This window comes from Bos indicus x Bos taurus, chromosome 8 (assembly GCF_003369695.1).
Source record: "Bos indicus x Bos taurus breed Angus x Brahman F1 hybrid chromosome 8, Bos_hybrid_MaternalHap_v2.0, whole genome shotgun sequence".
Classification (NCBI taxonomy): domain Eukaryota; kingdom Metazoa; phylum Chordata; class Mammalia; order Artiodactyla; family Bovidae; genus Bos; species Bos indicus x Bos taurus.
In genome coordinates this window covers 103,260,277-103,284,334 of record NC_040083.1, presented here as the reverse complement: position 1 = coordinate 103,284,334, position 24,058 = coordinate 103,260,277, and the positions used below count along the sequence as shown (strand labels likewise).

The 24,058-nt window shown below is 49.5% G+C and overlaps 1 protein-coding gene across 12 annotated transcripts in view; it reads right to left on the bottom strand.

Annotated features, from left to right (window-relative positions):
- The window catches only part of ZNF618 (zinc finger protein 618), a 205,327-nt gene that overhangs the window by 19,286 nt on the left and 161,983 nt on the right, over nt 1–24,058 (bottom strand). For 3 of the 12 annotated variants that reach the window (XM_027550588.1, XM_027550583.1, XM_027550585.1), the window contains 4 exons: nt 16,644–16,883; nt 12,827–12,910; nt 10,723–10,767; nt 9,739–9,816 (listed from right to left, as the gene is read on the bottom strand). In XM_027550588.1, coding sequence (XP_027406389.1) covers nt 9,739–9,816; nt 10,723–10,767; nt 12,827–12,910; nt 16,644–16,883 — 447 coding nt within the window. The remainder of the gene's footprint in view (nt 1–9,738; nt 9,817–10,722; nt 10,768–12,826; nt 12,911–16,643; nt 16,884–24,058) is intronic. The other 9 variants (XM_027550586.1, XM_027550589.1, XM_027550587.1 and 6 more) reach the window with 7 other exon arrangements.

Sequence of the window (24,058 nt, the reverse complement as noted above, 5' to 3'; positions counted from 1 at the left end):
AGAAAACTCATACAAGAAAACAGGAGTTAAGCCTTTGTGACCCTCGATCAGGCAATGATTTCTTACACATGAATCAGAAGCATAATGAAAAAAAGTCTTCATCAAAAATTTTTGTGCTTCAAAGGACAGCATCAAGAAAGTGGAAAGACAACCTACAGAATGAGAGAAGACACTTGTAAATCATCTATCTATAGAGGCCTCACGTATCTACAGAGATAAAATGATCTCTTACAACTCAGTAATAAAAAACCTCCAAAACACCCAATTAAAAAATGGGCAAAGGATTTGAACCGACATTTCTCCAAAGGAGATACTTAAATGGCCAATAAGCACATTAAAAAAATGTTAAACATCATTTGTCATCAGGAATACACAGAAAAGGAAAGATACACACATCTGAATGCAGAGTTCCAGACAATAGCAAGGAGAGATAAGAAAGCCTTCTTCAGCGATCAGTGCAAAGAAATAGAGGAAAACAACAGAATGGGAAAGATCAGAGATCTCAAGAAAATTAGAGATACCAAGGAAACATTTTATGCAAAGATGGGTTCAATAAAAGACAAAAGGTATGGACCTAACAGAAGCAGAAGATACCAAGAAGAGGTGGCAAGAATACACAGAAGAACTATACAAAAAAGATCTTCATGACCCAGATAACCAAGATGGTGTGATCACTGACCTAGAGCCAGATATCCTAGAGTGGGAAGTCAAGTGAGCCTTAGGAAGCATCACTACACACAGAGCTAGCGGAGGTGATGGAATTCCAGCTGAGCTATTTCAAATCCTAAAACATGATGCTGTTAAACTGTTGCACTCTATATGCCAGCAAATTTGGAAATCTCAGCAGTGGCCACAGGACCGGAAAAGGTCAGTTTTCATTCCAATCTCAAAGAAAGGCCATGCCAAAGAATGTTCAAACTATCGCACAGTTGCACTCATCTCACGCACTAGCGAAGTAACACTCAAAATTCTCCAAGCTAGGCTTCAACAGTACCTGAACTGAGAACTTCCAGATGCTCAAGCTGGATTTAGAAAAGGCAGAGGAACCAGAGATCAAATTGCCAACATCTGTTGGATCACAGAAAAAGAGAATTCCAAAAAACATCTACTTCTGCTTCACTGACTATGCTAAAGCCTTTAACTGTGTGAATCACAACAAACTGTGGAAAATTCTTAAACAGATGGGAATACCAGACCACCTTACCTGCCTCCTGAGAAATCTGTATGCAGGTCAAGAAGCCAACAGTTAGAACTGGACATGAAACAATGGACTGGTTCCAAACTGGGAAAGGAATACGCCAAGTCTGTATACTGTCACCCTGCTTATTTAACTTATATGCAGAATATATCATGTGAAATGCTGGGCTGGATGAAGCACAAACTGGAATCAAGATTGTAGGCAGAAATATCAATAACCTCAGATATGCAGATGCTATCATCCTTATGGCAGAAAGCAATGAGGAACTCAAGAGCCTCTTCATGAAGGTAAAAGAGGAGAGTGAAAAAGCTGGCTTAAAACTCAACATTCAAAAAACTAAGATCATGGCATCTGGTCCCATGACTTCAAAGCAAATAGATGGGGAAACAATGGAAACAGTGACAGACTTTATTTTCTTGGGCTCCAAAATCACTGCAGATGGTAACTGCAGCCATGAAATTAAAAGATGCTCCTTGGAAGAAAAGCTATGACAAGCCTAGACAGCATATTAAAAAGTGGAGACATTACTTTACCATCAAAGATCCCTATAGTCAAAACTATATTTTTTCTAGTACTCATGTATGGATGTGAGAGTGGGACATAAAGAAGGTTGAGCACCACAGATCTTGTATTTTTGAACTGTGGTGTTAGAGAATACTCTTAAGAGTCCCCTGGACTGCAAGGAGCTCAAACTAGTCAATCTTAAAGAAAAGCAATCCAGAATATTCATTGGAAGGACTAGAATGCAAGTGGAAGCTTCAGTTCATTGGAAGCTCCGATACTTTGGCCACCTGATGTGAAGAGCCTACTCATTAGAAAAGACCCCAATGCTGGGAAAGATTGAAGACAGGAGAAGACGACAGAGGATGAGATGGTTGGATGGCATCACCGACTCAATGCAAGTTGAGTTTGGACACGCTCTGGGAGATGGTGAATGGCAGGGAAGCCTGGTGTGTTGCAGTCCATGGAGTTGCAGAGTCAGACATGACTGAGCGACTGAACAACAATAATACACAGATTAAAATAACAATGAGATATCAGTTAATGTGTGTGTGTGTTAAGTTGCTTCAGTCATGTCTGACTCTTGGTGACCCCATGGATTGTAGCCCGCCAGGATCCTCTGTCTACAGGATTCTCCAGGCAAGAATACTGGAATGGGTTGCCATGCCCTCCTCCGGGGATGTTCTCGACCCAGGGATTGAACATCTCCTTTGGCTCCTGCACTGCAGGCAGATTCTTTACCACTGAGCCACTGGGGAAACCTCTCACTTAATGTAGTGAGAGGGCACCGGGGGTCAGTTTCATAGAAGACAATTTTCCATGGACTGGGGTGGGGGCATGGTTTCAGGATGATTCAAGCACCCTGCACTTACTGTGCACTTTATTTCTATTATTATATATACCAGTTCCACCTCAGACCACCAGGCATTAGATGCTAGAGGTTGGGGAACCCTGACTTAATACATTAGAATGGCTATAACCAGTCAGATAATAACAAGCATTATCAAGGATGTGGAGAAGTTGGACCCCTCATACACTGTTGGTGGGAATGTGAAAATGGTGCAGACACTTTAGTAAAATGGGGCAGCTCTTCAAAAGGTTAACTGTAGACTGACTGTATGACCCAGAATTTCCACTCCTAGGTATCTACGTAGTAGTTAAAAACACGTCTATATAGGGACTTGCACTTGGACATTCACAGCAGCTTTATTCGTAATAGCTCCAAACTGGAGACAGCCTAAAAAAGTCCATTAGTTGGGGGAAGTGAAGTCGCTCAGTTGTGTCCGACTCTTTGCCACCCCATGGACTGTAGCCCACCAGGCTCCTCTGCCCATGGGATTCTTCAGGCAAGAGTACTGGAGTGGGTTGCCATTTCCTTCTCCAGGGGATCTTCCAGACCTAGGGATCAAACTCAGGTCTCCTGCATTGTAGGCAGACGCTTTAACCTCTGAGCTACCAGGGAAGCCTGGGAACAGGTAAACAAACTGTGGTATATCCAGACAATAAAATACTACTCAGAAATTAAAGGACGAGTATCATAGAATATGAATGAGTCTCAAAAGTATGCTAAGTGAAAGAAGTCAGACACCCAAGTCAGACACAAGAGAATAAATATATAATCTATTTATACAAAATTGCAGGCTTCCCAAATGGCACTAGTGGTAAAGAGCCTGTCTGCCAATGCAGAAGACTCAGGAGACATGGGTTCGATCCCTGGGTCAGGAAGATTACCCTGGAAGAGGAACTGGCAATCCACTCCAGTATTCTTGCTTGGAGAACCCCATGGACAGAGGAGCCTGGCAGGCTGTACAGTCCGTAGGGTCCAACCGAGTCGGACACGACTTAAGCAACGATGAGCACATGCACACAAATTCCCGAAACTGTAACAAAAGAAAGCAGACAGTGTGCCAGCGTGGGGGTCTGGGAAAGGGACCTGCTGCAAAGGGAACTTTTTGGGTCAATAGTAACATTATACATTATACAGCTTATGATGGTGGTTAAATGACCATACATTTATCAAAACCTATCAAACAGAACTCTTAAAACTGGTGAATCTTATTTTTGTAAATTATAAATAAATCTAATTTTAAAATAGACTGAAAGGAAACCATTAAAAGAGGAACAGTGGTTAGCTTTGAGTAGTGAGATTATGGTTGCAGGGTGGTGTCCTCATTCTCTGCCTTTCTGCAAGTCTTGGAATCGGGACTGAAAGTGAAAGTGAAGTCACTCAGTCGTGTCCGACTCTTTGCAACCCCATGGACTATAGCCCACCAGGCTCCTCTGTTCTTGGGATTCTCCAGGCAGAGTACTGGAGTGGGTTGCCATTTCCTTCTCCAGGGGATCTTCCCAACCCAGGGATCAAACCCAGGTCTCCTGCACTGCAGGCAGACGCTTTACCCTCTGAGCCCCAGGGAAGCCCGTATTACTCAACCTCAAATTTGATAACGATGTCTAGTATGGTTGATTAAAAACCTTTTTTCTCCTTATGTCATAGATAATGCTGCTGAATGGGTGAGGCACTCGGTAAATGCTCTGTGAATGGTCTGATTTACAGCTTGAGCTGGAAACAAGGTTTATTCAGTGTGGCTATTCCCATGTATCACAGATACACATGTTCACACATGAACAGATGTACACGTCTGCAAAGGACTGGATGCAAAGCTGGAATAAAGAATGTCTCCCAGGGAGGGACCAGTTGCCGGAAGGAGAAAGCAGTTGTTTCCAGCAGCGGATGGAAAAGGAAAAACTTGTATTATTTGGTCTTATTTTAGAATGAGCCACAGTCCTCAATATTTTACATGCATCATCTCCAGAACCCTCACCCAGGCTCTGGAGAATGGTGATGAATCCACTTTACAGATGAGAAGACTGACACCCAGAAAGGTGATTAGGTAATCCCTCAAAGGGCCCATAAGTTCAGTGTGGCCATTCCCACATCCTACCACTCTGAGCTGCCAGTATATTTGCCTGCTAGGAAAGTCCCCAGGCCATACTTAGCTGAAAAGAGGCTAGAAGGGATGACCTCTGAGAGGCTTCCCCATCCCTAATCCTGCACCCCAACCGCCCTGCTGAAGAGGGCACCTGGCTGCTGAGTTCATGAGAGGGTCAGAATCATAGTCTGATTCAGTGGTTGCAGAGCCTTGGGCAAGTTACTTAGTCATTTTATTTTATAATTCACACATTTTATGAAAAGAACAAAAAAATAAACCACATAGAAACAGCATACTAAAATGAACTGCATAATGCACACTTCTAAACACAAACAAGCAATACAGCACTACAGCTTGGAAAAATTTTAAAAAGCAGAGCATCTCCCCTACTGATAGCAGTCGAGGGAATGACCTATTGCATTCTGGAGGCAAAACATTATGGGAATAGCTTATGCTTATTAAATATTGTATCATTATTTAAATCATTAGCTGTTGGACAGGGCTAACAATTTTCTTATTGATAAATTGTGCTTTTTTTTTTTTCTTTGCAGTGCTGAACAGCATGGGGGATCTTAGTTCCCAAACCAGGGATCAAACCTGCATCCCCAGGAGTGGAAGTATGGATTCTTAACCACTGGGCCACTAGGCAAGTCCCTGATAAATATTTTTTAATTGACACTTTCCTGCCCACAATAGGTGCTTCCATCTTCTATGAAGGAGAGCTAATTGGAACACTTAACTCCGGGACTTCTGAAGATCAAATGAGCTAATATGTAAGAACTCAAACAATGTTAGGTATTACTCTTATGAGTCATGCAACTCTGGGCCAGCGATTACATTCTCTGAGCCTCAGTTTCCTCATCTGTACAATGGGGATGATAATGCTAGCCAGCTTACTGGGGAGCCTTGATGCTACAACCAGGCCCGACACACAGTAATTGCTCACTAAGTGTTAGCTACCGTCAGTATCACTGCTGCCAAACCCCACTCCTAAACTGTCACCAGGGACCAGGCAGGTTTTCCTACCGCACAGAAAGGAAGTTTATTAGCGGGAATTACTCTATGCCATTCAGCAGCCTCTTAATGAGATTGGTGTTATTCGAGGTTGATCCCCCTTATCAGCAGCACTGTGAACTGCGCAGATCATGACGCTTAATTTCTCTCTATGGAGTCAATCCTTTAATCCCGACTCAGCCTGGCTGGGCTTCAGCCTGGCTTTGCACTGGATTGCCGGCGAGGCATTCTCTGCTGGCACTGAACCAGAACAAAGCAGCCCAAAGCTCTTCTCAGGGAAAACACGTTGGGATGCCTGGGGGAGGCGGGGCCCCACAGGCGCATCCTTGATTTGCATGTCAATGGCCTCCGCCCAACTGCCTGAGGGTCAGAGAAGCCCTGGCACCCAGACTCTTCCCTAATTAGAGCTCAGCTTCCAGAGGTGGCGGGCTTCCCAGGTGGCTTAGCGGTAAAGAATCCGCTGGGAGTGCAAGAGATGCAGGAGATGCAGGTTCAATCCCTGATTAGGGCCGATCCCCGGGAGGACGAAGTGGCAGCCCACTCATGGACAGAGGAGCCTGGCGGGCTATAACCCAAAGGGTCACAAAGAGTCAGACAGGACTGAGCGACTAAGCGCATTCCAGAGGTGGCAGGGGGGCAGAAGGCCTCAGGGGAGGAGTGAGCAGGGGCTGGGTCATGGGGGTCTCAGGCCCAAGGGACCCAAGTGCTGTGCTCAGGCAGGGGTCCCCAGCAGCCTTCCAATCTTGGCCACTGGCTGCCCAGGGTCAAGTCTAAATGCTGTGAAGGCCCTCCCTGCTGCAGGACAGCTGATGGCAAAGGCAAGCTGAAGGCGAGAGACACATGGAGATGGAACCTGGGTGTGAAGAGGACAGCTGAGATCTGTGAGCCCTTCTTTTAGAGATGGAGTCTCAGAGAGGAGGACAAGGTTTCCTGCTCGGTATGTGGTATGGAGACCCACGGGCTGGAGAGGACTGGAACTCACATGTCATGGAAGCCAATCCTGCTTTGAACTGATTTGATGAGTACAATAGAAATAAGTATCTCCCCTCTCCACCTAAAATCATATGAATTGGTACCTAGTGTATAGCAGATGCGACCCCATGGACTGTAGCCCACCAGGCTCCTCCTTCCATGGGATTCTCCAGGCAAGAGTACTGGAGCTCTGAAAAGAGATCTAGCCCATCCTAAAGGAAGTCAGTCCTGAATATTCACTGGAAGGACTGATGTTGAAGCTGAAACCCCAATACTTTGGCCACCTGATGCGAAGAGCTGACTCATTTGAAAAAGACCCTGACGCTGGGAAAGATTGAAGGTGGGAGGAGAAGCGGACGATGGAGGATGAAATGGTTGGATGGCATCACTGACTCAATGGGCGTGAGTTTGAGTAAACTCCGGGAGTTGGTGATGGACAGGGAAGCCTGGCGTGCTTCAGTTCATGGGGTGGCAGAGTTGGATGCGACTGAGCTACTGACCTGAACTGAAGCACACAGCAGGTACCCAACAGATATATGCTGAGTAAGTAAACCAATGAAGAGAGGTCACACTAACAGAACAGTACCTGTCCAAGAGCATCTAGCCCTGTAATACTGTTAGTCAGGCCCAACCTGGAAGATGATATGAAAGATTTATAAACCTAAGAGAGACCAGCGTGTGTGCTAAGTCGCGTCAGTCGTGTTCGACTCTTTGAAACTCTACGGACTGTGGCCCACTAGGCTCTTCTGTCCAGGGGGATTTTCCAGGCAAGAATACTGGAGTGGGTTGCCATGCCCTCCTCCAGGGGATCTTGCCTATCCAGGGATCGAACTTGCCTCTCCTCCGTCTCCTGAATCGGCAGGCGGGCTCTTTACCACTTTCCCACTTAGGGAAGCCCTAAGAGAGAGACAATAACTGACAGTGACAGTAACAGTGGAAATAACAGCAGCTTAACAAACACTGCCTCTCTACCTCGTATCTTTTTCCTGGTCAGCTTCTATCTGGCCTACACTGAACCATCATGAGAAACGCTGGGCTGGAAGAAGCACAAGCTGGAATCAAGATTGCCGGGAGAAATATCAATAACCTCAGATATGCAGATGACACCACCCTTATGGCAGAAAGTGAAGAGGAACTAAAAAGCCTTTTGATGAAAGTGAAAGTGGAGAGTGAAAAAGTTGGCTTAAAGCTCAACATTCAGAAAACGAAGATCATGGCATCTGGTCCCATCACTTCATGGGAAATAGATGGGGAAACAGTGGAAACAGTGTCAGACTTTATCTTTTTGGGCTCCAAAATCACTGCAGATGGTGACTGCAGCCATGAAATTAAAAGATGCTTACTCCTTGGAAGAAAAGTTATGACCAATCTAGACAGCATATTCAAAAGCAGAGACATTACTTTGCCAACAAAGGTCCGTCTAGTCAAGGCTATGGTTTTTCCAGTGGTCATGTATGGATGTGAGAGTTGGACTGTGAAGAATGCTGAGCGCTGAAGAATTGATGCTTTTGAACTGTGGTATTGGGGAAGACTCTTGACAGTCCCTTGGGCTGCAAGGAGATCCAACCAGTCCATTCTAAAGGAGATCAGCCCTGGGATTTCTTTGGAAGGAATGATGCTAAAGCTGAAACTCCAGTACTTTGGCCACCTCATGCGAAGAATTGACTCATTAGAAAAGACTGATGCTGGGAGGGATTGGGGGCAGGAGGAGAAGGGGACGACAGAGGATGAGATGGCTGGATGGTATCACCGACTCGACGGACGTGAGTCTCAGTGAACTCCGGGAGTTGGTGATGGACAGGGAGGCCTGGCGTGCTGCGATTCATGGGGTCGCAAAGAGTCGGACACGACTGAGCCACTGAACTGAACTGAACTGAACTGAACTGAACCACCATCAAGGGCTTTTCTCACATCACCTCCAGTGCCTCCAGAGGGTCACTCTGAAGGAGGGGCGGTGGGGTCAGCGAGCTGCTTCCCTCACATTCCCGTTTCCCTCTGTGGAGTGTCGGGCTGCCCCTGGGCAGGGCTCTGGTGTGCTTCCCAGAATTCCCCTGGCACTGGAGCATCTGTGTGTCATTTGTGGTCTAACGGGTAAAGAAGGAAGGGTGCCCGCCAGTCAGAGAAAGAGGACTCTGCGACCCAGAGGAGGATGGAGACACATGAAGGAAGGAGTCTGGGTCCCCGAGTGGCCACGTGGAAGGTCATCTGCATGAGGCTGTGCTAGGGCTGAGACGGTAAGTGGTTATGTCAAAGCACCGAGAATTTGGGATTTCTTGTTACAGCGAAGAGTGTCTCCCTGACTAGATAAAAAATCAGTGCTACTATGATAAAAACCTAAAATTGGAGGCCGGATGGTGTAGTGAGGGAGCTGACACCATAAGCTGGGCAGATGGAGAAGCAGACTCCTAGCTTTGCCACTGAAGTGAAAGTAAAAGTTGATCAGCCACGTCCGACTCTTTGCAACCCCACGGACTGTAGCCTGCCAGGCTCCTCTGTCCACGGACTTCTTCAGACAAGAGTGTTGGAGAGAATTGCCATTTCCTTCTCCAGGGGACCTTGCCGACCCAGGGATTGAACCTAGGTCTCCTGTACTGCAGGCAGATTCTTTACCTCTATGGCAGGGGTTCTCAAAGCATGGCCCCTGGACAAGCCGGGGGTGCGTGGCGTGAGGACCTGCCAATAATGCATGTCCAGGCCCCACCTCAGACCCAGGTGTCTGAAGTTCAGGGAGGAGCCTAGAAGCCCGTGGTTCTACCAGCCCTCCTAGTGACTGAGGCAGCCTCAGGTTTGACGACAGCTGCTTCGTGTGACAGGGTTTTCCCCTGAAAGCGATAGAGTTCACCCCAGGCTGCCCTGGGCTGAGCTCCACTGCCCTCCCCACCTCCGCTCCCCTGGACCTCAAACCACACACCTCCACATCTCTGTCCTGCTCAGCACCTATGTGGCTACCAGGCTCCAGGCAGAAGCCACAGCTTCCGGAAGCTTCTTCAGCTCCACACTACCCTGGGTTACCAAGGACTGACCAGGTCCTGTGACTGTCTCCTGGGGGCGTGGCCCCCGGCTGGCCCTGCCCCTTGGAGGATGTGGGAGGAAGGGAGGGGAGGGGGGCCGCAGGGTCCTTACCTGCGTGAGACTGCATGTGCTCCAGCAGGTTGTTGTAGAATTGGAACTGGATCCCGCAGGCGCCGCACGTGTAGGGCTCTGCGGGGAGAAAGAGCGGCCGTCTGAAGGGCTGCATGAACCGCAGCGCCTTTCTGCAGGGCCGCGGGCAGCTCTGGAGCTGGGCACCCAGACACACAGGGGGCGGTGCCCTCGGGGCTCCCCTGGCACTAGCTAGTGAGGGAGAGGCTGGGGAGGAAAGAGAGACGGAGAGAGGAAGACGGCAGGTAACAGGCCGTCGGGTGCAGCCACGGGGCACCTATCGAGGGCTCACTGTGTGCCAGGCACTGTTCTGGGCGCTGGGGACAACACAGGGCAGAGACCGCACCTTCTCGGTTCCACAGCCTGCCTCTCTCTCTCGGCTGGGGGAGGCACACAGACGGCTCAGTCTGCTGAGCGGACGACTGAACGAAGGTATGAATGAACCAAAGACAAGACGATGGACGTGGAGGGAAGGACAGAGAAGGAGGGAAGGGATGACAGAAAGGGTGGGAAGCAGAGAAACAGCAAAGTGCCAGAGAAGCAGGGATGAGACAGGGAAGAGGAGGGGAAAGGGCGGACGGTGGGAACGATGAGCGCGTATAAAAATGGGAGCTCGTGTGCAGGGCCTGTTGTCTTTTCATCTCTGTGCGCCTGGCAAGGGGACACGGACGGAAAAGGGAAGAGAGCAAAGATGAGTAAGGAAAAGAGCAGGATGACGGCAGAGGTGGGGCTTGGGAGCGGCGTCGTGAGGCCAGCCCCGTGGGCAGGAAGGGGAGGCCTTGCTTCTGCAGGGCTGGGGGTGGCAGAGGCAGGCTGTCCACACTCCTCCACCCACCTGGGCTGGGCCGCCCCCTGCCTCCACCAGCTGCCGGCTCTGCCTGGGAGGGGTCTGGAGTGTGTGGCGGGCTGAGTTCACTCCCTGCCCTGTCTCGCCCTCTCCAGCCCCCCGACGGGACCCTCACTTACTCTGTAGGAGAGGGAAAGGGTTGGAAATCAGGGGACTTGCAGTTTCTGCAAAAGAGAAACAGTTTAGCTAAGTCTCTTCCAGCTCTGGTGCTCGGGGCTGACTGTCATGATTTCTGGTCTTGGGCAGCAGTGAGCCAGATGGGCTCTCAGATGAGGGGGAGGTGGTGTCTTGGGTGGGACTGGGCGTGGGCAGGTCGAGATCGGGCAGGGCCATCCTTCCAGGACACCCCCAGCTCACACAGTGCACCCACAGAACACCATGAGAACATACCCACATGCAGCTGCCCATCTCAGGACAGGGAGCTGGGACGGCTGCTAGGTCTGGGCACCCGGGGTGGACACGTTTGATACTAAACACCAGGGCAGCCAAGGGAGCGCTGCGCTTTCCCTTTGTGTGTCTCCATCCTGCCAAATGTCTGCTGGCAGCTACCCATGCCTCTTGGTATCGTCAGCTGAGCCTCATGGGCAGAGGACAGCAGAATGGGGCAGACAGACTACCCCGGGGAATCCTGGCTTCACCACTTACAAGCTAGGGGCCCAGGGCGACAATCGATCTCTCCTGAGCCTCGATTTCCTCATCCGAGAAGCAGGGATAACAGTAACACTGACCCTCGCTGGCTGTGTGGCAAGGGTGAAGACAGGTAAGACACATACAGCTGTGAACAGGTGCCAGGCACACAGTAAGCGCTCAATAAATGGTGGCTGCCAGCAGGAGCATCCCAATTCTGAACATGGACTCTGATGGAAGGAGAGGCAGGGGCTATGGCCTGGCTGGCTGACAGCAAAGGCTAGCAGTAGACTGGGGTTTTGGTCCCGGCTCTGCTGCTCATCCCCTGCACGGCCTGGACCAGTCACTCCGTCTCTTTAAGGCCCACCTTTTGGAGAGGCATTACAGTTTTCAAAAGGATGAAGCAGTTTGGAACAGCTGATGTTCTCTCTAATTTAAAGGACCACGTCAACATACTCAGGGCCCCCACGGCACACCTCACTGCCTGCCTCGGGCACTGACTCATGAAATCACTTGGTTTACTTAACCCCCCCGCCACCACCCCCAAACAGCCTACCATGTGGATGTGTGTCTCTGCAGGGCCCCCACTGAATGATCCCCCACCACAAGGATGTGTGTGCCATTTCCACTCTACAGCAGAGGAGAAACAAGGGGCGAGCCCAAGCCACCAGCTTGTCGATGGTGGAGCTGGGGTCAAGCCTCAGCTGGAGCTCTGGGCACTGTGAGGAGGACTCCGTGTGCAAGCCTGCGCTCCTCGTGTTTCATAAAGCCCCTGACTCATGGTCAAGTCGCGGTCATCACTTGTCCACACCCAGCCAGGGCTCAGCAGAGTGCTGAGCAGAGACCAATAACTAATCTGGTGAGTGAAAACTTTGAGCAAGCAAGGGAGCGATGCCTTACCTTAGTGTAAAGGAAGTATCGGAATAGAATCCTTTTCACACTCAGCCTTGGCTGGCACTGTGCAGACCAGCCTGCTGTGCCTTTTTCAGACAGAAGCTGATTGTGATTGCTCATGGCTCTGCCAGGCTGCCCCAGGTCTGTCTGGGGACAGTGGCCTCAGGGTCGCTCGGTTCTAAGGAGCTACGGCTCTGTCAGGGTCTGGCAAGAGGCAGCCACCAGGGGGCGCCAAAACACCACCAGGAACCTCAAGCAAACCTACTTGGGCTGCTTAAGGGCTAGAAGGGAACCTCCGGATGTTCCCAGGCCCAAAGAGGGGCCAGAACACGGGGCCTCTGGCTCTTGGGCCACAGCTCTGTCCACTGCACCCACTTTGCTTCTCCTGGGAAAAGTGGCTGCAGCGCTCACCCTATAAACACAGCAGTGGCTCCAAGGGGGCCATCCGGGTCAGTGTCACAGGCTGTGGAGACAGGGGAGTTGCTCTCTCCATGCAAAGACAAAGAGGAGCCATAGTCCCCAAGATGCTCTTGGGACCTAGAGGGACGTGCCTGGAAGAAAGGGACCCTCCACTTCTGCCTGGCCCTGGCTGCCTTCTAATTCTCTGCCCCCAGCTTCCCCCCAGCGCCCTAGCCCAGCACAGACCACAAAGATCCCAGAGCACAGGACGGCAGTCCCGGGGCACACCGCTCACCAACTCACCGCTGGAGTTTTGGGAACTGCTATTCGTCTCTTCAAAGTGGTTTTGTGCTTTGCCTTCTACCCGCCGACTGAAAGCGCTTTCTGCTGGGTAGGGGAGGGGAGAGAGCAAGAAAAAAAAAAAACCACAGTGACTGGTCAGTACCAGGTCCAGAGAGGGGGCATGCCAGAGAGGGGGTGGCTCGGAGGCCAGGGACGTGGGACCTGCCCCAGACCCTGGGCTGGGTGAGTTGCCTGAGGCCTTATGCTTGGGAACCAGCACAGTGAGGGGCTCCAGAACCCCAAACCACATACTTCCAGCTTCTCAGGCTCACCTGAATTGCCTAACACCGCCTCGGGACCCCAGGAGACCCCCCAGGAGTGCCCAGGGTGGGTGGAGGTCCAGGCACCGTGGGGTATATGTGGGATGTAGGCACGCACATGAGGTAAAGCTGATGGAACAGATGGCGAATGGGCCAGGGTCTCCCGTCTCTGGCCCCTGGGGAGTCACAGGTGACATCTACGTGATGTGGACCCACCAGAGAGCGGGGAGGGTGACAGACTGCTTTCTGGCGGTGGCTCAGGCAGAGCAGGAGGGCCCGGTGGCTGTCGGGGCCCCTGGGTGGCAGAGAAGTCGTGACAGGCAGAGCCGGGACAGCCCCAAACCGGGGAGGCCAGTGACCAGGGGAGGTCGGTCTGGTCAGGGTTCACCCAGGGAAAGGGACTGGCTCCCCGAGTGATTTCTGGGGTGTCCCCACGGACAAGGGGCGCCTTCCTGAGTGGCTCCCGTAACTCCCTGGGAATGCTGGAGTCAGAGACAGGGCCCAACCAGGTGGGGAACAGCAACTCGCACCCATCCCCCCGCAGGAGGCACTGAGAGGGTGTCTGAGCGGCCGCGGCGTTTCCAAGCCGCTCATCAGGGACACTGGAGGCGCCAGGGGGCAAAGGCTTCTGGGAGCAAGTCAGTTTGGGACGAACATCTGACCAGCAACTCGGGTGAGGACAGCAAAGGCTCTGAGAAGTTCGACCAGAGAGAGACCTGTCTAGCTTTGTCTAAAACCCAACCTTCTCAAACATAATTGGCAACTGAAACCCATTTAAAAAATATGAGGGACCTTCCTGGTGGTCTAATTGTTAAAGAGTCTTCGCTTCCAATGCAGGGAGCATGGATTCAACCCCTAGTCGGGGAACTAAGATCCCATATACAGCCAAAAAAAATAAAGGAAAAAAGTAGAAATATGAGATTTCTTAGTATCTCTCAAAGATGGTAATCCTGGGAACCCACTTTGGGAAGCGTCATTGTCCCCAGGCCGCCCGACACCAGGAAGGCAAGTGCTCAGACTGTTGGGGGCCAGTGTTCCAGGCAATCACTGGGGTGATGGGAAAGAAAGCCAGAGATGGCTCCTACAGGCCCCACTCAATTCCCCTGTGCCTGACCCTGACAATGCCCTCTGATGCAGCTTCCTTTTTCCAGAGGCTGTCAAGAACATCGTAGGCAAGACCCTCTCTTCCAAATTGTCTGTAAAATGCCTAGGCTGAGAGCTACACACCTGCCCGCTTCAAGATACCATCTGTAAATCGGCAAAGCAAGCCCCTCGATTCTTTATCTAGGGAAAAGGGCCTGCTATGAGCCAGGCACTGATCCACATGCTTTATGTTCATGGTCCCCCCTTAACCGTCCAAGAGCTCTGTGAGATCACGCTGTCACTCCCATTTTACAGGTGAAAACCCAGAGAAAGTGAGGCTGTCGATTTCCTGGGGCTACGTTCCTAACCCCCGAAGATGGTAGAATAAGGAGATTTCATTTCTGGGACACAGCCTTCCTCTTTAAAAAGGTCTGGGCCAGGGGAGTGACTCCTTTCCCCACCTTCTCATGTATGCAGTGAATGGTTACCCACCTGTGGAGGATTTTCATGCAGCCTGACCAATATATCGGTAGCATTTAGCACAACTGAGGTTACAAACTATTATAATCAATCACCTATGGCTCAGCTGATGATGCAGATTTTGATCAGCTATTCCTGCTATGGGCACCTATGCCTGGAAACCACTGAGTGCTTTTGCAGGGGACATCCCCACGCAGGTACACACACAGGCATGGGAGGGGCCACCTGTCTTGTTCTAGCATGAGAGTTGCAGTGGTCACTTCCAGCTTCAACATGCCGGGCTGTAGCTCACGTCCTGTGCAGCTGGTAACCCACGTGTGACACCCACCACAAGTCTTGTACGTCACATAAAGGCAGCCAGAGGCAATCCCCATGGCTCGCTGGAAGCTTCCATGGTGACACTGGGTTCCAAGAGCTGCCACAAACCACACAAAGCCTATAGGCAGTTCTCTGCAGAAACTGCAGGTACAAAAACTCCCAGCCACAAGATCAAGAGTAAAAGCAAGATATGAAAGCCATGATCCTTAGTTGAGCTGGTATCTACCACTAGTAAGTCTGTGATGACCAGCCTGTTTAACTCATTTATGACTACTGCTGCCAAACCCCAGCTCTTCTCTACACAGTACCTGAAAACCATTACCTTCAAGGCTGATTACTTACTCTCCTTTCGGGAGATGTAAGCACATAAGCATAGCTTCAAAATTTGCGGGGGGCGGGGGGCTCCCCAGGTGGTGCTAATGGTAAAGAACCCACCTGCCAATGTGGAGATGTACATTTTTAAGAACCACATCCTTGCTCCTGATTAGCCCTCTGAACCAGAATAGAGCAGCACAGCTCATTCCTCGGCTGTCTCCGGTCCAGCCTCCTGACTCATGTAAGCGAGCTCTCCATTTACTTGCTTGTACATTTCATGGGTGACCTGAAAGGCCCGAAGTCCCAGAAGGACTATGTCACCACTCCATCCTACATGCCACATATCTAGGCAGGCGGCCCAAGGCTCCTTCCATCCAGGCATGAATCAGGATTCCCGGTTCTCAGGATACAATGTGTCTCAGCAGTTTTCCCTGATGACTGGTAAGAAACGGTTGGGGTGTGCCATTCACTGCCTGCTCACCCTTCTGCAGTCTGAGCCCTTCCTGCATAGACTCAGACAACACTGGAGCAGACATCCATTGGCTTCCTGCTAGGCTATGATTCAGAGAGGGGTTTCACGAGTAGTACCCGGTAGAGAGAGGCCAGGAGAGCAGAGCTCCCAGTGAACCACTCTTCCTCATGCAGAGCAGCTCTTCAGAGAAATGAGTCTTTCAATTGGGTTTTCTGAAAGATGGGGGAGGAGGTGCAAACTCATGCCAAGGAGTTCCAGGCAGGTGAGGTAAATGGATGAACTGGGCGGGATGCGAGACAGACAACAGCATGATCACAACGAGAAATGGCGCCTGCCACATGGCCATTGTGCTGGGGAGGCGGGAGGGAGTGGTGGGGACTGTGGAAAACTGGAGAGCACGCGCTCTGGGACTCAGCCTCAAGGCAACTGGCTGCCCTGCAGGAAAGTGAGCCCAGGACTGCCAGATCTGACTTTTCCATGTCAGTGAGAAATCAAGTTTCACAAGAACATCTAACGTACAAAAGTTAGCAAATAATTAAAAAAAATTTAAAACCCCGTAGGCCATGACTTACGAAAAAACACTCTCCTGCTTAAAAAAATTCGTTTGCAAACCATCTTGTACAACCCTCTGACTTAGGGTAAGGAAACCCAGACTCAGAGAGGCTAGGTGGCTCGTCAGAATCACAGAGCCGGCAGGAGGCAGAGCAGGGACCCAGATCCGTCCCAGAGAGCCACGGGCCCTCCACCCTCGCTCTTGCAAGGGAACAATGACCGCGGGCACAGCTGTGGCAGGCCGGGGGAGAGGGGCGGGGAGCGGAGGCAGCGTGAAGGGAACAGAGGCCATTGGTACCTGCGGTCGCCTTGCTTGCTGGAGATCCCGAGTTTGGAGTGCGGAACGTCTGGGTTTGGGTGGCTGGAGGGGTGCGGTGTAAGAGGGTGGAGCATCGGACCACGGAGGCCGGAGCCTTTTTCCCCGACTGGTTCGTCTGGGTCTTCGCTGCCACGAAGCGTGGAGACGGGGAGACCTCTGGATGCGAACACTCAGAGCCTGTGTCTGGATCGTCCGGTGGCTCCCACCCGGGGGCGGTACCTGAGAGGGTCACGCTCTCAGTTGCCGAGGGCCCTTGGAGCTGGGCCACAGACCCCTACGCTCGAGGGTCGAAACTCCTCTCTGGCTACCACCTGGAGCCCAAGAAAGTCTGGGAGTCTAGAACCTTCTCCAGCTTCTCCCTGAGCAAAACCTGATCGCCAGCTTACACTCACCATTACCTGGAGGCCACTGACCAGTCCACAGGGTGGGTCATCCGTAACCCTTGAACAGTCCAGGCTCTGAGTGTCTAAGAACTCACTCTGGGACCCATGCTTGGGGCATGGATGAGTCAACCCAGGGTCAAATGCACTTTCTAAAATGTAGGTCCCTAAGCCTCTTTTCTTCCTAAGGCAGGCTGGCTCAGCAGATACAGCAGACAACAGAGGCAGAGGCTAGGAGGGCCGGCTGGCTGGGGCGGGGCTGGGAGAAGGGACGAGCAGGGGGCGGCTGTCGCCCCGTGGTCTCAGGGGCAGGGGTTGGTGGTGCTCCTGGACACTGCCTGGGGTGGGTGCTCTCAGGGGTCAGTGCTCAACCCGACGACCGATGCTTAAGTGCAGCAGCTCCTTGAAGGGCAGCTTGTGTCGCCGATTCCCAGATCCCCTACCTCCCTGGCTGGCATCCTTTGCAGAAGCTGGGCTTACTGAGGGCAGGGGTGTGTTGGGGGGCTGATCCTCAGGTGGTCTCCAGCTCTGGTGGTCTCGGGTGGCAGCAGTCTGCCTCCTTCACACGGTCCGGAGACATGGTTACTAGCGCTGGCAAGCCCCGAATGCGACCACAGTGCCACCTCCAAACCAAGAGGGGAGGCAGTGGCTTTAGTCCACTGCAACTGTCGCTGAGGTGAGAGCAGGTCAGGCGGCAAGAGAAGGGACCCCTCTGGGGCTGACCGGGGCCACAGGGCCCACAGCAGTGGGAACATCTCGAGGGCACCACCTTGCCACAGAGCCTGGCTGGGGCCTGAGAAGGACCCTGCCCTGCAGCCTGCCTCAGGGGAGAGGAGAGGCCTCCTTACCCCCGCTCCCAGGGCAGTGCCCACCCTGGGCACAGATGCTGCGCTCGCTGCTTTCACTGCCAAAGAGCAAATGGGCGCTCTCTGTTCCTCCACCTCTGCCCATCCCTGGCCGGAGGTGAAGCGCAGGTCTGGAGAAGCAGGAGGCAGGGCTAGGTTCAAGGCTGCACAGGACTCAAGGCCCTGAGGTCGCTCACAGGACTCAGGCTGCCCCCCATCCCTTTGCGGAGTCACTGCCTTCCGAGCACAGCAGTGGCCGGATGCCAAGAGCTGCGGGTGGGGAGTCCTTCAGTCATGGCCCCTAAGCAAGAACTCACCTGCCCCCCTGAACTCGGAAAGAAACCCCCCAGGCTTAGACTGTGGAGAACACGATTGTCCTCCACTACTCTCTCCCCAAGCCCCTGCCCCACGTCTGGATTCTTAACTTTCTCAATCAGGACCTGGAGAGGGGCAAGTGGGGAAGGACACCTACATAGGTCCTCTCTTTCCTCCTTTCCTTCCAGAGAAAAGGAACTTGAAGGCCCTGAATCCAACTGGAAGGCGGCTCATCTCACACTTCCCAATTTTTTTTTTTGGCTACAGAATAAATCTACACATCAAACCTTGAGGGAGATGTCCAGTGTCCCATCTCTGATTTCTCCCCCACCTCCCTGAAGCACAGTTTGGGGACCACAGCTCGTGGTTCTCTATAATGGAACCAGCACTGAGTGTGCTGTGAGCCCAGCCCACCTTTGAATTTCAGGTCAGTCACCTCTGACCTCCGTGGTCTTGGCCTCAGTTTCCCTACCTCAACTCCACCGATAAAAGTGGGACACCCATTTCTGCACTACCAACCTCACGGGGATTTAATGAGAATCCACACAAGTCACAGAAGCACCTTGAATAAACTACTCTTCAAATGTAAACAGGTATTAACGATATTTTTTTAGGATTAAAGAAATCAAGGCCCAGAATGGTTAATAAGTTTAGGGCCACACAGAAAGTCAGGGCCAAGATGGGACGGGGCCCAATGCTGCCAGCTTCCCACGGAAGCCTTTGAGCAAGACCATGTGGTCCCCTTAGGCACTAACACATACTCTGGGCACCTTTGCGCAAGGGACAGAGAATTCTTGAGCAAAGAGCAGAGCACACTGCTTCCCGTCTTAGGCCCCATCTCCACATGCAGAATGGTTTCTAGGAGACCCTCTGGGTCAGATCTCATGGTCTTCGATCTTGCTGTCAAAACCCTGGCATCCATGTGCGAGCGCCCCTGCTCCCCTGAAGCAGGGAGCTCACGACACCCAGAAACACTTGCTACAATGAACCCTAGGGCATCACCTGCTTGCTTTGGCCTGGGACCTGCCCACTTCCTGCCCCCTCAATCTTCCAAGCTTCATGGCCTTTGCTTATGCTGTTCCCTCTGCCTAGAATGTTCTTCCCTCGTTTCTGCCTGGATCACTACTTCTGGTCCTACATAGCTCCACCTAAACATCACTTCCGTTGGAAGCCCTCCCTCATGCCCTATTTGGTCATGTATCTTTCAGTCCCCCTCTCCTCTTCCCTTCTAAGATCTGACCACCACCAATGGAGACACATGGTGTGATCTTTCAACCAATGTCTCTTCCCCCGATTATTATCCTGTATGTTCTGTGAGGGAGGGACTCCACCAGTTTGGCCCAACCAGGGCTCATTCCCTGACACACAGGAAGTGCCAAACTAAGAGATTTGAACAACATTATTAACCAACTTAACCTAATTGACACTATACTCAGGGAATGCTCTTCCCAACTCACTTTATGAGGCCAGCATTACTCTAAAACCCAATCAAGACAAGGACATTACAAGAGTGATGAGATGAGATGGTTAGATGGCATCACCGACTCAATGGACATGAGTCTGAGCAAGCTCTGGGAGTTGGTGATGAACAGGGAAGCCTAGCGTGCTGCAGTCCATGGGGTCACAGTCGGACATGACGGAGATACTGAACTGAACTGATTACAAGAGAAGTAAAGTACACTGCTGGTTGAAATGCAAAATGGCACAGTGTCTGACTGTTTCTTAAAAGTTAAACATACACCTATCATATGATCCAGACTAGGTACTTATACAAGAGAAATGAAAGCATTTGTCCATAGTAAGATACATTCACAGCAGCTTTAATTGTATTAGCTCCAAACTGGAAACAAGCTAAATGTCAATTCATAAATAAACAGATGAAGGCAACATGGTATCCGTATCTAGACAACGGAGCACTGCTATTTCTCAATCAAAAGGAATGAACTACTGATACATTTAAACATGGATGAATCTTTAAACAAAAGAAGCCAGACCCCACCACACATAGTAGAAAAGATTCCATATTTGCAAGATTCTAGAAAATGTTATGGGCCGTCTTCCCTGGTGGCTCAGTTGGTAAAAGAATCCACCTGCAATGCAGGAGATGTAAGAGACAAGGGTTCGATCCCTGGGTCGGGAAGATCCCCTGGAAGGAAATGGCAACCCACTCCAGTATTCTTGCCTGGAAAAATCCCATGGACAGGCAACAGCCCATGGGGTCGCAAGAGCTGGACGCAACTGAGCGACTAAGCCACCACTGCAGAACACGCGTAACCTGATCTGTAGTAACAGGAAGCAGAGCAGCGCTTGCCGGAAAGAGAGAAGAGGTGAGTGAGGGGCTATAAGAGGGCACGAGGGAACTTCCGGGGGTGATGGGCGGAAGCAGAGCACTGCTTGCCTGGAAAGACAGAAGAGGTGAGTGAGGGGCTATAAGAGGGCACGAGGGAACTTCCGGGGGTGATGGGCGGAAGCAGCGCAGTGCTTGCCTGGAAAGACAGAAGAGGTGAGTGAGGGGCTATAAGAGGGCACGAGGGAACTTCCGGGGGTGATGGGCGGAAGCAGCGCACTGCTTGCCTGGAAAGACAGAAGAGGTGAGTGAGGGGCTATAAGAGGGCACGAGGGAACTTCCGGGGGTGATGGGCGGAAGCAGCGCACTGCTTGCCTGGAAAGACAGAAGAGGTGAGTGAGGGGCTATAAGAGGGCACGAGGGAACTTCCGGGGGTGATGGGCGGAAGCAGCGCAGTGCTTGCCGGAAAGAGAGAAGAGGTGAGTGAGGGGCTATATAAGAGGACACGAGGGAACTTCCGGGGGTGATGGGCATGTCCACCATCTTGACTGTGGTGATGGTTTCATGGACGCGTACACAGAACAAATTACTTCCTTTAAATAAGGTACTTTATTGGATGATGACATATTAACACCTCTGGTATCTTCAAAACACCAGAAATATTTACTTTCTTGATTATGACCATGATTAATGGACCAGTGACTGAATCTGGGGCACTCTCCTAATCCTAGAACTGCAGTTTCCCACCGTTGAAGGGTCAGTGTTGGCAATGACAGTAAAAGCCAGGTACAACCCTAGGGAATTTTAGATAGAAGTAATCAGAAAACACATGCTTGATAACAGACTAACTCTACAAACTATCCTAGGTCTCAGAGTAGTTTAGATGCCTTTCCAAGAAAAAGAAGCTTAAAAACAGAAGTCATTCTTCTGGAGAAGCAGCATTCCAATTCTGTAATGTTTTTTAGTTCATTCCATGGTTTTCTGATAATCAATGTATTTTAATAAAGAAAAGGCATGATAACTTAAAAAAAAATCAATCCATGTAATTGACCACATTATCAGAATAAAAAATAAGAATCATAGAATCAGCTCAACAGATGTAGAAAAAACACGTAACACCAATTTATGACAAAAACTTTCATAAACTAGAAATAGAAGGTAACTTTCTTAACAGATAAAGAGGTATCTATGAAAACCTATTTCAGCTAATACAGTGCTTAATGATGAAAATGATCAGATTCAATGATGAAAACCTGAACCCTATGATTAGGAACCAGGCAAAGACATACACTCATTTCATTTATTCAACAGCTAACTGGAAGGTCCTAATCAGCATAATAGGAAAGAATAATAAAAGGAATACAGATTAGAAAAAAAGATGTACAGCAGTCTTTATTAGTAGATGACATGAGTATGTACAAGAAAAATTTCAAGAAATTTACAAAAAAGCTAACAGAACTAGTAGGCAAAGTTAACAAAATTGTAGGATACAAATTCAATATATAGAAATTAATTGTATGTAATAGCAACAAAACTGAAAATAAAAAAAACCACAGTAGCATAGAAAAAACCATAAAAAACTTAGATATAACTTAATGAAATATGTGCAAGACCTCTACTCTGAAAATATAAATTATTGCTAAGAGAAATTTAAACAGACCTAAACCAATGCAGAGACACACTATGTTCATGAACTGGAAGATCGAATATTATGAGGTCTATTCTCCCCAGATTGGTCCACAGATTCAGCATAATCCTAAACAAAATCCAAGAGGTAATTTTGTTGTAGCAATTGGCTAGAAGACTAATATTTATATTGCAAGGCAAAGTTCCTTGTTTCTTAAAAATACACAAAGTTGAAAAACTGGAAGCACCTGATCTAAGACTTAGAGTAAATAAGACCATGTTGGCATAAACACAGCCAAACAGCTCAATGGAACAGAAATAAACTCACACTTACTCATGTATTAAACTGATTTTCAACAAAGGTCCCAATGTTATGTAATATATAAAGGACACTCTTTTCAACAAATGGTGTTGAAACAACCAGATATCCATATGGTACAAAGTGAATCTCAAATCATATCTCTCATCATTCACAAAAATTAACTTGAAATGGATCAGAGACTAAAATGCAGAAGTTGATAGTAGAAAGCTTCTAAAATATAATAAAGGAGAATATCTTCACTACCAAGGTAGACAAGGATATCCTGAGCAGAACTGAGAAAACACTGGTCATAAAAAATTGATAAATTAGATCATTAAAAATGAAAAACAGCTGCTCATCAAAAGACACTGAATGAAAATCAACAGTCACACCAAAGACTAACAGCAAATGTTCATTATGTATATATACTCAAAGCTTCAGCTTTTCCAGTGGTCATGTATGGATGTGAGAGCTGGAACATAAAGGCTGAGAGCCAAAGAACCAATGCTTTTGAACTGTGGTGTTGAAGGAGAGTCTTGAGAGTCCCTTGGACTGCAAGGAGATCAAATGAGTCAATCCTAAAAGAAATCAACCCTGAATATTCACTGGAAGGACTGAAGCTCAAGCTGAATTTCCAATACTTTGGTCACCTGATGCAAAGAGCCAATTCATTACAAAAGACCCTGATGCTGGGAAAGATTGAAGGCGGGAGGAGAAGGAGATGACAGAGGACGAGATGGTTGGATGGCATCACTGACTCAATCAACATGAGTTTGAGCAAGTTCCAGGAGATGGTGAAGGGCAGGGAAGCCTGGCATACTGCAGTCCATGGGACACAGAGTCAGACACGACTGAGTGACGGAACAACAAAATATACATATATATATATGTGGTAAAGAACCTGGATCTAGAATATATAAAGAACTCCTAGGGACCTCCTTGCTGGTCCAATAGTTAAGACTTCCAGCTTCCAATGTAGGGGGCATGGGTTCAATCCCTCAGTGGAACTAAGATCCCACATGCCATGGAGTGTGTGGCATGGTAAAAAAAAAAAAAAAGAACTGGCATAATTTAACAATAAAAACAACCCAACCAAAAAAATGGTCAAAAGACTGCAACGGTTCCCAAAGTAAAATATACAAATGGCCAACACGCAAATGAAAAAGCGCTCAACATCATTAGTCATCAAGAAAACACAAATTAACACCATGGTGAAATACCACTACACACTCACCAGACTAGCTCGAATTAAATTGCTTCCTACCACCGAATGTTGGCAAGAATTCGTAGCAAGTGGAACTCCCATCCACGGCTGGTGGGAGTGTAAGGTGCTATAGCCATCTTGGGAAATGGTTTGTCAGTTTTTAAAAAGGTAAACACGCTCTCCCCTATGACCTGTCAATTCTACTCACTGGAATTTATCCAAGAGAAATGAACACATATGTCCACGGAAAGCCTGGTACAAGCATTTCCATAGCAGCTTTATTTGTAATTGTCCAAAGCTGGAAACAACTCAAATGAACAAACAAATGGCTAAACAAACTGGTATTTTCATACAACAGAATATTGCTAAGAAGTAAAAAAAAAAAGAACTGATATAACAACATGTATGAATCTTCTTCCACCCACAGTCAGCCAAC